We start from the raw sequence: 13,185 nt of genomic DNA, 5'->3' as shown, positions 1-13,185 counted from the left end.
ATCATGTTTCATCTAATTTTTAGTTTTATTAATTTGAGATCTTTCTAATAGTGTAGAAGTATGGGTTTAAAAAAAAAGTACTATCTTGAAGTAGTATCTTAAAAGGCTCAATACCCATTTTGAGAACTAGGCACAGAGAAGAAAGCAAGAGTTGGCAAGAGAAAATGGGTAATGATCCATGACTCAAACTTAGAACAGAATGTAGAACTTGAACTACAAATTAGCTAATGTTTCTGTGCTTCACCATTAAATCACTGACCTCTGTTTCCATACGTGACACCAGTAAAAATCGTGCATGGAACATTAGATATATAACCTGTTGTTCTTATGAAAAAAAAACCGAACCCGAACTCTGATCACCCAGTTCTTTCCACCAAACTTTGCAGTGGCTTTCAGTGCTCCAGTTCTCTCTGTGGATGTCCCTCATACCGCGTGCTGTGACACCCTGCGTTGGGGAATAGGTGTTCTGCTTTTGTGGGTGTACAGACCCCTCTCAGGTTTCTCAGCATTGCTGTGACAATTGCAAAGCACAGCGATACAGTATTAGGGGTTTCTGATAATCGCCTTTTCATCTGCTTTCCCTGCTGGGAAAGTAGCAAAGCAAAGCAAGGTGCCAGCAAGCTTCCTCTGGTTCCACTCCTAGTGGAGCCTGACCCCAGTCAGAGCTGGGATCTCTGTAAAACGCTGTACGTGCTTTCATCTGCCTGGCCTAAGGAACAAGGCTATTATTCTGCAGACCATAACGCTGCTCTATTTTAAAATTAAGTTTTCTATGACACTTCATAAAAAATACCACTCTCCATCCTACTTAACTAACTTCAAAGACAAAACCTTGCCCCAAAGTGTTTCAACTCTGATGGAAAACTGAGGGGCAATTGGTAGTTTCAGTAACTGCTAACATTGCTTTTCACCTAGTTTTTTTTAAGGCAAAATACACATTTTTGTCCATTTTGTTTTACTTAAAGGAACACAATTCAATTATCCTATCCCATAGTTTTATCCAAGGTTAGAGCTGGGCAAAGTACATTGCAGGCTTTTTGTATTGGAATGGCTGTGCTTTTCTCAGCGCTTCGATGAAATGTAAGTTGTTGACTGCAGTAAGCCTGTGTGCCTTTCCCAGATTTAGGGACCTAAGGGCATTTGTCCGCTGCCGTGGCCAGGAGGCGTAGGGCAGGGAAAAGACCATTTCAGTTCAGAGTACCATCTTTCAGAAGACTAGTATTAGAAAATTACTGGGATTATTCTTCTGTACCACAGAAAGAAACTGTGATCTGACCTCTTGATATATTTTTGGCTATTAAGATTCTAGTTATAGCTCTGGGTTTATTTGGATATAGCTCAGAGTAATTTGTGCAAAGTGTTACTTAAATGGTAAAGCCGACAGTAATTTTGGAGATGGTAGGCTTTTCTTATCTGCCAAAAAACCCTCTCAGTACTGACAAAGTACTGTCAAAGATTGCGGTGTATTTTGCAGAATGTATTTGGACAACAGCAGCCAGATTTGTACAAGCAACAGTTCAGAAAATAGTAATTTTGAATCTACCTGACAGCATGAGGATCTTAGTTTTACAGACATGCTTCTGCTGCTGGGGGTTATTGGCACAGCATCATTACTCTGTTTAGCACACACAGTCATGATTTCATCCTCACTTTTCTGAATTTTTCAGCATTTTAGAAAACCCACTAATGAGGTTCAGAGGTTCATTTCAGTAGTAACTCAGAAGTGGGGGAGAAGCATCTGTGTGTGAAAAATCTATTTCATGTTTGCATTCCTTACTGTTATTTTTTTACACATCAATCTTTTCAGCCATCATAATTCTCAATATTCTTAACTCACTCTTCTCTACCTCTACTATTCATCACTCAGGCTAATCTCTCTGGGGAAACCTGCTTGCTGCTTAACCTTTCACCCCAGTGTTAAACAGCTAATTTCTCTTTCTAGCTGTGACTCAGGCAGCAGGTTAAACTTGGTTTTTGTTTTTAAAGGCAAGGGAGGTGTGTGGTAAAAGGAAGCACAGTAGGTTTACAGTGTATAGAAGGATAATGCTCTTGTCATAAATATCTGCAAACCTTTCAGGTATCAGCAGTGAAACTGAAGTTAGTTACAATTACATTGCAGTTTTAGGACTTGCAGTGTTCCAAGGCAAGGAAATTACTCTTTGTAAGCCTTATTAAAGGGTATTTTTATATGCCCTTTTAATGTTCAAAGCTAGAAGCCAGGCATTTAGTGCTAATATTTGATTTACAGCATGGTTTTTTTACCTGGGTGAGAGGGTACTTCATCAGCTTGATTTTTAGAAGAGTTTAAATTAAATACAGATGAATTGTACATGTTACGCTACTAATTTTTCTGAAAGACTTCTAAAGGTCACTGAAAGCATTAACAGGTGAAGACACTGGTTCGTTTACTATTTTTAGCTTCAAGTGAGTAATTTTTCTTTTTCTTCACAGCTTCATAGCAGCAGAGAACATAGACAGCTACTGTGTTCTCATTTCATCTAAAGCTGTGTATTTCCTGAAGAGCGGTGATTACACAGACCGCGAGGCCATCTTCCTAGAAGTCAAGTATGACGATCTCTACCACTGCCTTGTTTCAAAAGACCATGGGAATGTGTACATACAGTTGACGAAGAAAGCTGTCAATACAAGCAGTGGTGTAGCAATGCCAGGCCCATCACAACAGAAGCCAATGGTAAGGATCTAGCACCTATTGTTTCATTCATGCAGGGTTTCTTTTCCCCTTTATGCTTGTACTGGTGCTGGAAGTGTTTGTGGTCATTAGTGTTTGGTTTCCTGTGCTGGGTAACAATGAAAACTTTGTTCTGGTAGCAGTGGAAATAGCTGCTGCCGAAAAGGTTTAGGTGACAGCAGAACTTGCTTCCTGCACTCCTGAGAAAAGCTCAAGGCAAAATCTAAAATATTGCTGCAGGCAGAAAAGTTACCGTAGGAAATGTGTGTTTACCTGAGGAGGGCTTTTAACTTTAACATACATACATGAAGCTTAAGTACTTTGCTGTCTATTTACTCTAGTTTTCTCCTCCTAGACATAGTATTTTTTTACTGCAAAGTTATCTAAGATTGGAAAGAGTGTTTATGTCACGCACATAAAAGTTAATCAGAACTCTCACTTCTAAAAACCCATTACAGGAGTTTTTTGCTTCATTACAGTAGTTGCTCAGGGGTCTGTTTTACGGGCAAGGTTACAAGCTCACCCCTGACCCAAGTCAGTTTACATTCCAAACAGACAAGCCAGATAAAAGGTAGAAGGGGAAGCAAAGGAAATCAAATATTGTGATGTTTTACTCTCATCCTAAAATACCTACTTCTATTTACCCATCTCTTTCTCTCTCACCTCTCCCTTACTTCAGCCTCAGCGCTGAAAAAGAATCTCTACTGAAACATTTCTGTTCCTCACAGACTTCAAACCTAATCCCTTCACTAACTGAAGTTAATACAAAATACATACATTTTGCTTTAGACAACAGCAGTACCACATTAAGAAAAACTGCATTTCTTTTTGCAGGTGAAAGTGAAATCTGAAGTTCTTGCAGTAAAGCTATCTCAAGAAATAAACTATGCAAAAAGCCTTTATTATGAACAACAGCTTATGTTGAGACTCAGTGAAAATCAAGAACAATTAGAGCTGGACTCTTGAAGCCTCTCCCTTACTGCCAGAGTGAATTGCAAGGATCAGGCCGGAGCTGGTGGTGTTCTGTACCTAGAGAAAGTACCCCATAGGAAGGAAATAAATACGATTGTAGTATTTAGCTAAATGGAATCACTGTGCATAAGAAAATGAGTGAGGTGGGCTTTTTCTTTTTTTTAAAAAAAAAGGCATTAGTTGTATAACAAAGATGTAGCTGAAATGCATTTGGTTCTGGGAGAAGCCCTGTATTTTGCTAATGTGTATATATGTAAAAGTGTTTCATGTAAATAAGAAAGTACAGACCAGGGTGTTGGTATAAATAGCAGTCTGTTTACTGTGTAAAGAAATTATAGGAGCTATACTGAGTCTTACTGCACTACCTGAAACTAGCCATTCTCTCTTTCTTTTCTTGAGAAAGCTGATATCTGCAGTGCAGAAATGCAGATAAAAGTTTAAAATAAAATTAAAGAATTAATTGCAGCTGTTGGAGCACAGACACCTGGTAGTTTGGAGCTTTAACACTGTGATCAGGGTGCATCGTTTGGCGTTGTTTATTGGGGTTTTGGGTTTTTTTCTTAAATCACTAGCACAGCTAAAGGCACATGTACCTAGTGTTCCACTGAAATTTCATAGTTTGTTAACAAAAAGAATTGCATTTTGTTAAATACTGCAGTGAGGACTCACTAATTCAGTTACGTTTTTTAAATATTAGAAAACAAGACGCTGATTCTGAACACAGCACTCAAACCTAAGCAAAGTCTGCACCTCTAAAGGTCTCTGCTTCTAAGTTGTTTTAATACTAGTTCAAGTGAGCAGCCTTGGAAATGGAAATCTTTAACTTCAGTTTTTTCCTTCACTTGGACTAAGTGTATATAGTTGGCTGGCTAGTATGGAATTCTGCTAGCACTGGAAATGCTGGGTGGGGGGGAGAGGAAACCACTGCATCATTTGTATTTGTGACAACCTCTTCAAAATTAAACTTTTTGAAATAATTAACATGTTTTTTCAGATGTTGTACATCCAATCAGTATTTGTCTCGATCGACTGGAACCATGCTGCAGATTGGGGCATGAGCGTACTTACATACCTTACTCGCAGGAACTAGGGACCTCCTTTTCGTGCCTGCTCCCTGGCGAGTTCAGCCACAGTGCTGAACGGCTGCGCAGGGTTTACGTGTGAACACACAACCTTCCTGTAACTGCTGAGTAACCTCTGTTCTAAAAGCATTATTTTGTAAACCTTTGAATCAAAGTAAGGCATCCACTATAGCTTTACTTTCAACTTAGTTTACCTTTTAATACCCTTTCCTAAAGGCATACGGGAATATTTTTAAACTGCAGGTTAGAATTAAACCAGTTCTCAACTCCTGTGAAGCAGAAGGTAGAGAATTATTGTGTAAGGAAAAAAAAACTGACATCAGTGGATGTGTGTATGATCTGTGACTGGAAATCAAAATCCGTAAAGGTCCATGACACAAATGAAACTGATAGAACACACCACTTTTGTATACTTCTCTGTGTAATTTTTAAGTAAAATGTAGAACTCGAGTGTATTGACTCAGCAGTGCTTTAACATGCCGCTCCTGCTGGACTCTGCTACCAGACTCCCTGCTTCTCTTCCCCTGTAAAATTCTTTTTTAATGCAGCGAATATCTAGCTGCTGAAGGTGGTAAGTACAGGGGGAAGGAAAATAAGGTAGTTTATTGCTGTGTGTTGAGAATTTACAGAAGAATGACTTGAATACTTAAGTTTTATAAACACTAGATAAGGAGCTGAGATGCAAACACATTTGAAAAATAGTTTGACAATACACACTTGGAGTTACCTGAACTCTTAATTTGCGTATTTGCTTATTTCTTTTGGACTGTGGTTAACCTGTTTGTTTGACTGTTGTTGATCACAATTAAACAGAACATTATTTAAATCTTTGAAAAGTGTACCCACTGATCACGGGCTACACCTGGCCCAGGTATGTCATGGTGCTGAGCCCCCCGGACAGCGATGGGCGGCTGAAGTTGCTCCACCGTCTCCCGGGAAGGTTTTCTCTGAGGGGCGCACACAGTGCTGATCACAAGGCATGATGTACAGCCTGGAAGCTGCACACTGCCTCGTTTAGCATTCCAGAACAAACTGAATCAGAACTTTTTTTTTAAAGCACAAATGATGTTATTGGTTGCTGTAACCCAACTATTTTTATATAATTTCAGAACTCTTACTGTGGACTTCCTATTGCTATTGGCACTACTAACATTATTAGTCAGTGAATAAATATAACTTTCTGATTCCAGGAGCCATACTCAAAAATAGTTTTCAGAGGACGTTGAGAGTCAGTTCAAGTCTCCAGCCTTCACTCAAACTCTTAAGCACTCAAACACAAGCTGTAAGCAGACAAAGACAACATCATAGTTCCATTTACCAAATTCTGAGCCTTCTGAAGACAGTACGCTTACCACACTCAGCCTGGTTTCACTGGAGGAGGTGTGACCGCTGCAGCAATGAAAGCGGATTCAGTCTTCAAATTGCAGAAGCTGGGGAGGAAAAAAAATTCACTGATGAGAGACAGCAGCAGAGCTTCCTCCCCCTGCCCACTGTCTTCAGCACACAGCCAATACAATTTAGGGAAGACAATGCTTTTTTATGCCTTTTTGCTCAAGTCTTTATAAAAAGCTGTTCACCTTCACACTCTGTTTAATAAAGATTAAATAACCCATCAACAATGCCGGTAGTATTTCAAAAACGCTGTAACCCATGCAGTGATGTGCCGAGGTAGAAGTACTTTGCTTTAACCTGTTAGCTCTGGGTTTACCTGTATTTTGCCGAGAACTGTACAACTTGTTCTCTGCCTACCCTGACCAACTTTGTGTTCTTGCTGGAGTTGCTGCTGAAGAAATCTAAAATTAAGATTATTGACATAAGATAATTCTGGAGAAGTGCAATAAACTTATTCCACCTACGCTCTTGACGTGTCATTGCTTGCAAAACCATTAATTATGTGCAGGAACAGAAAATGACTGTAGAGGACAGGAATGACTAATTGCCTAAGGTAGACACATGCCTCTTCAGTGGCTGAACAGCCCTCAAGACTGTCCTTACATCACACAATTCTGATGTTTGAGGTAAACCTGGACAATCCCCTGGAATGCTGGTTGTTGCTGCATCAAACCCAGACTTACAGTGTGTTTCTCTTGTTTCTCTGACCTGGGCACTCAGAAAATCTGCATTTGCAATGGTCTAGTGTTCCACAAGTCATTCAGGAGCAGGAAATATAGATGCTAAGTTGCTTAAACTTCAAAGGAAAAGCACATCTTTGTAAAGCAAAAATCCAGACATCTTTCTCACACAGCTGGATGAACAGCAAGGCTGATACAGACTTTTGTGCTACAGGAGCACCTCACAGTACATGTCACCTACCCATGCTATACAGTGCCACACTACGCTTCCAAAAAAAAAATAATAAAAGCACTTTCAGTAATAATATAATTTTATGCAGGAAACATGAATCCTAGTATTTTTTTAACGCTTACCCAGACCCATGCATTCTGCTGTCACTAAAATGAGACAGACCTGTGACTGAATTAGGTAAGCAAGATTTACTGTGCAATATATGCAGAAGAATACAGATGGCAATGCCATTTTATTCTAGAAGCAATTCTGGACAAGCAGAGCTACAGCAGTCGTTTCTGTTCTGACCAAAATCCACAACTGTGCTTGCAAGCTTGCATTTTGCTGCCCTGTATCTGACAAAGCAAGCAAGCCACGGAGAATTACTGTTTTCGATCGTATTGGTTTAAGCTCTATGACATGCTTATAGCTAGCAGGAAGGTGACAAGGCCACAAAGAGACCTTTTTGCCTAGGAAAAAGTATTACTGGTACACAAGCCGGTACTGCAAAAATACAAAGATACAGGGAACGTGCATAACATAGCTGCTGAAAGAGGCAAATCCACACCACTCACCAGTACGTGATTTTTCTTCTTTTGTAACCAAAGGTTAATTGCCAGAGACAGTCCTTAGCTGGTAGCAGGATCTAGTACGGTACAGGTGGGATGAGTAGATGCGGTGTCTGCCCACTTGCTGCCTCTGGAAGAAGAGAAAGTAATCACCTTCTGAAGTCACAGAATGAACCGGGGAAAAAGTTTAGTAACTTTTAAGACACTACTCAAACCAGTGATGAGGTTCTACATGTACACACCATTTTACTATGGTATGATCAGGCTGAAACAGACTCTTTGTTATAGTCATTACTGGATCATAAACAATTCCGTTACCTGCTTAAATTAGCCATTTATAAATAAAGTCTAGGCAGTGAAACAGGAAATAGAAAACAAGGGATGCCTGAAATGAGGTAAATGGTGAACATCCTTCCCTTCTTTCTGCTCCTGAATAGATTTCCAATAAATCAGCTAGATGATACTATCTGAACTTAATAATGATACTTAAGCTGTGAATGCTGTTTACCAAAAAAAGTGCAGTGCTTACATTTTTGTGGAGAGACTGTAAGTGGCTAAATGGTCCACATCTCAAAACAGAAAAACAAGCATAACATTTCCCTATGACAGAGAGGTTTTGATCTAGTTGCTATCCCATCTCCTAGACTGCATGATGGTTTTCAGCATTTATCTATTTTCTCATCAATAGAATACTTAAAACTTTTTTTCCCTCTGTAACACAACTGACCTGTTCCCTACAGTACATGAACCACTAGATGATGACTCCTCTAGGAATAACCTTGCTTGCTCTCCTTCTCTTCTTAGAAGGACATGCCTCTGTTTGCCAAGCACAATGATTTCACCTCAGGTACCTGGATCTGAAAAAGCAGGTTTGGAGGAGTATACTCTCTTCAGGTTACAGGCTGCTGCAAAGATATATAAAAAAAACCAAACCACACCAGAACACATTTTAATTAAGTCAACAGTTGCTCAAAATCACTTACACAACTTGGATTCTTACAAAGAATAACCCTCTCTGTGTGTGTGTGTGTGTGTGTGTGTGCATATACTTACATACTTTTTTAATATGCACACATGCACACACCCACAAATCTATATACATCCATACTTATACTTTTTTTTAAAATAACTTATCTTGAAAAGTGATGGCCATACTCCAAACTCCTCTGTTCTTAAAAACATAGTTTTTACAAAGAAGGAACACGTAAGTCTTATTTTTCTGGGAAAAAAAAGTCAAGTTATGCCCACAGCTTTAGATTCCAATCCAGACTTCTGTAAAATTCAGGCTTGATAGTAGACTCTTAATCAGTACATGTTCTGATGCTTTGTTTTATCAAATGTAGGGCTAGGACCAAAACACTTCCAGTTCCCCACTTGTATTATTAGTTCAACTTTATTTGTCTACTGGTAGCTGGCCCAGTGCGCTCACAGCCTTAAAAAGCAACTGGGACAGCACAAAGCCATCTGCCTCCGGAGAACCATAAAGGTACCTAGCTGAGAAGGCGTTTCACTAACAGAGGACAGAAGTTTGACTGAAGCGTATGCTTTTCATAGCTCTCTATCAGCAGATTTTCTGAAGTGGGAGCATGTGAGGAAAAAACAGCACCAGATGTGTGCATAAGGCTGGGTCCTCACACTGTGACCAGCTTTGCACATGTCTCATTTGTTAGAAAATGCAGTGTTAATCATATGGAAGGAAGCTTGCCAAAAAAGAAGAAAGGTTACTCATTAACCACTGAGAAACACTGGGGAGGGGGGGAATATTTTTTGCTATTTTCCTCAGTAGAAATACACAGCACATTCTTGTACAGAAATAAAAATAATCTTGGAGCGAACTGCAGTTACGTAAGAGATGCATGCCTACTGCATTAAATCAATTCTATTAATGGCCTGTTGTATAGTTATGTTGACTCAATGCAATCGGGCTCCCTATCACAAGGGGTTTGGGTTGTTTTTTGGGGGGTTGGGTGTTTCTTTCCTGTGTAGCTGACACACTATTGCCCAAGCAATGTGCCCAGCACAAAGAGTTCTCTGGGTGGATAAGAATAACCTTGCACCTCAGGCCTACTCTGCTCTTACTCAAAAGTACTACAAGGCCAGGAGAGAAGTAAACAGCTTTCATGTGCATTTACATTTTGGACAAATGGATGGGTCACCCAAAGGACACAGACTGTGTATGGGAGCTACAGAACAATTGTTTCTGCGCACTAAAAATGCCAGCAAAAAAGTCCCCTGGATGCTGCAGCTGTAGAGAAATTTTAACGAATAAAAGAGAAATCTATCATAGCCACTATCCCTCAACCCTCTAGACAGAGCAAAAAGCAAACATTTGCTTTGACCTGGGAGGGTGACTCATCATTCCCAACGATGTTGCTTCAAGGCCCTTGGCAAACAACTGATAAATCAGCAGTACAAATCACCAAGTATCAAAATAATGATGTAGCAAAAAAATTGTGCCTGCATATAGTTTTGGTGGGAGGGATGAAAAAAACAAAAAGGGAAACCACCGTTTGCAGGACCAGACTGTGCCCTCAGCCTGACTTTGGGAAGGTCAGGCCCCTGACACAGCACGTCCTACAGCCGTGAAAACACCACCAGTGATGTTTTCCCTCCGCCAATGTGTAATTCCAGGCCCTCTGAATAATCCTTTGTATGCCAATATATTTTTCAAGTATTCTTTTAAAGTATGGAGGGAACAGTATTTGAGGTAAACATCCCAGAAATGTGAAGATTATATTGAGCACTACTTTCTGTACCATGATACATCTTTATTTGTGGTATGACAGCAGTTGCACTATGAGTCTTCAGAGGGTTACACAGTGACAGCATCCTTACACTGAGTTCAGACAGATTATGCAGAACACAGGAACGCCATACTGTGTATATATATATATGGATAAAACTATTCTTTCTGACCTAGCTCAGTACAGAGTTGATCTCCAATCATGATATTTATAGAATCACAGAACAGTTTGGACTGGAAGGGACCTTTAAAGGTCACCTAGTCCCACCCCTGCAGCAAGCAGGGACATCTTCAGCTTGATCAGGTTGCTCAGACCCTGTCCAGCTTGACCTTGAATGTTTCCAGGGATGGGGCACCTACCACCTCTCCGGGCAACCTGTGCCGGTGTTTCACCACCCTCATCACAATAAATTTCTTCCTTATATCTAGTCTAAATTTACCCTCTTGGTTTAAAGCCATTACCCCTTGTCCTATCACAACAGGCCCTGCTAAAATCTCTGTCCCCATCTTTCCTACAAGCCCCTTTATGTACCGGGAGGTGCCCCAAGGCCCCCCCGGCGCCGTCTCTCCCCCAGGCTGAGCAGCCGCAGCCCCCTCAGCCTGGCTCCGCAGCAGGGGGGCTCCAGCCCCCGGTCACTGTGTGGCCGCCCCTGGCCCCGCTCCAGCAGGCCCCTGTCTTTCCTGTGCTGAGGGCTCCAGAGCCGGACACGTTGACTTGCTACCTGTATTTAGTTACCTCTAATGCTTCTTAAGGGCTTCTGTAATGTGCACCAGCCTCAGTACACAACAGTATCTCAACTTGCAATTTGACCACCTTGTCAGTTCTGTGGCAGAAGAATCTGTTACTCACAGAGCTCACTCGCATTTTGCTTTGCTGACACTAATTTCAACTGCTGATCCCACCCATTAAAAAAATGTTAAGCCAAAGCAGTATCTACCTGGAGAAACTATCTCCTGATAAAACATCGTGAGCAAAAATAAACAGCTGCCAAGTTCATACTCGCACTGGGATCACACCAAGAGCTGACATTTATAAGCAGGTTTAAGAGCTAACTCCCCAGCTTTGAGCTTCCTGATTTCAAATGCTAAATCCACATAACACACAGACCTTCTTTCTTTCCAGTAGCTGCCTTTTTGCCCTCTCCTTCAAGCACACACCAGAGGGAAGCTAACGTGCAGCACATGTAGTGATATACCAGAAACCCAGAACACATCACAGCATCAGCAGTGTTGGATGCACTCAGAATCTGAAAGACAAGCAGCCACTGTCAAAGCAGAGGTTACATGCCTGTTTGACTATTAACCATCAATGACAGGCAGCATGTGCGCCTCAGCTGTATGCTGGCCCAAAGATTATGGTATTACTGCAGGATCTACTTGCTGTGGGTTCCTGTGGAAGTTTGATATAACACACACACAGCACAAGAACCCACTTCTGTGCCTTGCACGCACGGGTAAGCCTTCTAGACTCATGTTGGTAACTGGACTGCCGTGGGGAGAAAGCAGGTTTCTCTGCATCTTTCACAAACAAATGCTGAAACATGAGCAACCTGCAACAAAAAGCACGCCACTGACTGGCTGATCATCAACACAAGTACAGCACAGTGCCTGCACATTCCACAGAACAAACATCTGCACCCCTCCTGGGTTGTATTCAGCAACACTCCTTCCCACTACCTGCACTAAACGGGCAGCAGTGAACCACAGGTCTCCACCACAAGCAAGACACCCGGAAGAGCCTCAGCGCTCTCTCAGAGAGACAAGTAGGAGGTACTTCTGGAGGTCTGGCTCCTATTCAGAAGAGAAATGTTTCCCTTGGCTTGTGAAAGCTGCTCAGACTGAGCGCCGAAACAGGCTGAAGAAGCCAGCTTTCCATTCCCTGTTCCATTACTCTTTTTGATTGGCACTTTAATGAGGGCGCTAGGGGTCGACCCCCTGCCAGGGGGCCGGTTCATGCCCCGTTTATCTCACAGTCCATGTAAGACTAAAATAACACGCCAGGCTGAGTTTCACTGGCTTGTGATCCAACAGCCCACCATGATGGATTGAGTGACTGCAGCAAGTTGGCAGCTAAAGTGTGTTGTAACAGTATCTTTCTGTCAGCACAACACAATGGATTTGCTGATTCCCGGGCTTTCCCAGTGCTCACGGTTACATCGGCTCAGAATTTTCTAAAGTTCATTTTCCAGGGGGCTGCAAAGTGATAATAAATAACATACCAAGGTTACACCAAGCTTTTCTTCCCCTCAACTGTCCTACTGCTGACAAAGTAGGGACTGTGGTGCCAGCTTTACTACACACACAAGAACAGCCATAAATCCACTTGCTTTTCCAGAAAGGAAGAAAGGGGGCAGCTATATTGCTCTTTTCGTGTGAGCTCATTCTGCTAGGCCAACACCTGCTACACAGGACTTTTCACCCCTGAACAGAACAGTGAATACAATCCAACACAAGGGGCAGCTGCCATGTAAAGCAGTTCTCCCCAGAAGAGCCGTCAGCTTATTTGGGAGCTAGGTTCCCAGACTGCAGAGACCTGGCTGACAAGCCACAGTGCTTGCCATCATCTTTCTTTCTTGCATGGCGTAGAACCATCAAAATAACCCGTGAGTGAGCTAGAAAATCCAGGAACCCAGTGCAAAGGATGGATTATGCTATCTTTTTTATTAAAGACCCTTTTCTTTCATAGTATAAAATATCCTCCTATCTCCTCTGCAGAAAAACCCCAGACAAGACGGGGTTTTCCTTTAAAAAACTGGAGTACTAGGAAATTGACTGAACTTTTATGAGTCATCTGATGATGTCCTTCATGTCCTGTTACTAAGACCTTGTCTCCGTACCCTGTTTCCT

General features: G+C 41.5%; 1 protein-coding gene and 1 long non-coding RNA gene across 7 annotated transcripts in view; one reads left to right on the top strand and one right to left on the bottom strand.

The window, feature by feature from the left end:
• Positions 1-6,598, top strand: part of VPS13D (vacuolar protein sorting 13 homolog D) — a 107,521-nt gene extending 100,923 nt beyond the window's left edge. For 5 of the 6 annotated variants that reach the window (XM_056330492.1, XM_056330494.1, XM_056330491.1 and 2 more), the window contains 2 exons: positions 2,452-2,692; positions 3,524-6,598. In XM_056330492.1, the coding sequence (XP_056186467.1) occupies positions 2,452-2,692; positions 3,524-3,655 (373 nt within the window). In that variant the 3' untranslated portion in view covers positions 3,656-6,598. The remainder of the gene's footprint in view (positions 1-2,451; positions 2,693-3,523) is intronic. The other variant, XR_008820604.1, reaches the window with a different exon arrangement.
• LOC130145573 (uncharacterized) lies at positions 6,062-8,507 on the bottom strand. Its single transcript, XR_008820606.1, has 3 exons — positions 8,323-8,507; positions 7,602-7,725; positions 6,062-6,173 (listed from the first exon to the last, which is right to left on the bottom strand). It is a non-coding gene; the product is annotated as an uncharacterized LOC130145573 (long non-coding RNA).
• Positions 8,508-13,185: the final 4,678 nt, after the last annotated feature.

The sequence above is a fragment of the Falco biarmicus genome, chromosome 3, assembly GCF_023638135.1.
Source record: "Falco biarmicus isolate bFalBia1 chromosome 3, bFalBia1.pri, whole genome shotgun sequence".
Classification (NCBI taxonomy): Eukaryota; Metazoa; Chordata; class Aves; order Falconiformes; family Falconidae; genus Falco; species Falco biarmicus.
Note: the sequence above shows the minus strand (reverse complement) of the source record. Positions and strands in the feature narration are given on the sequence as shown.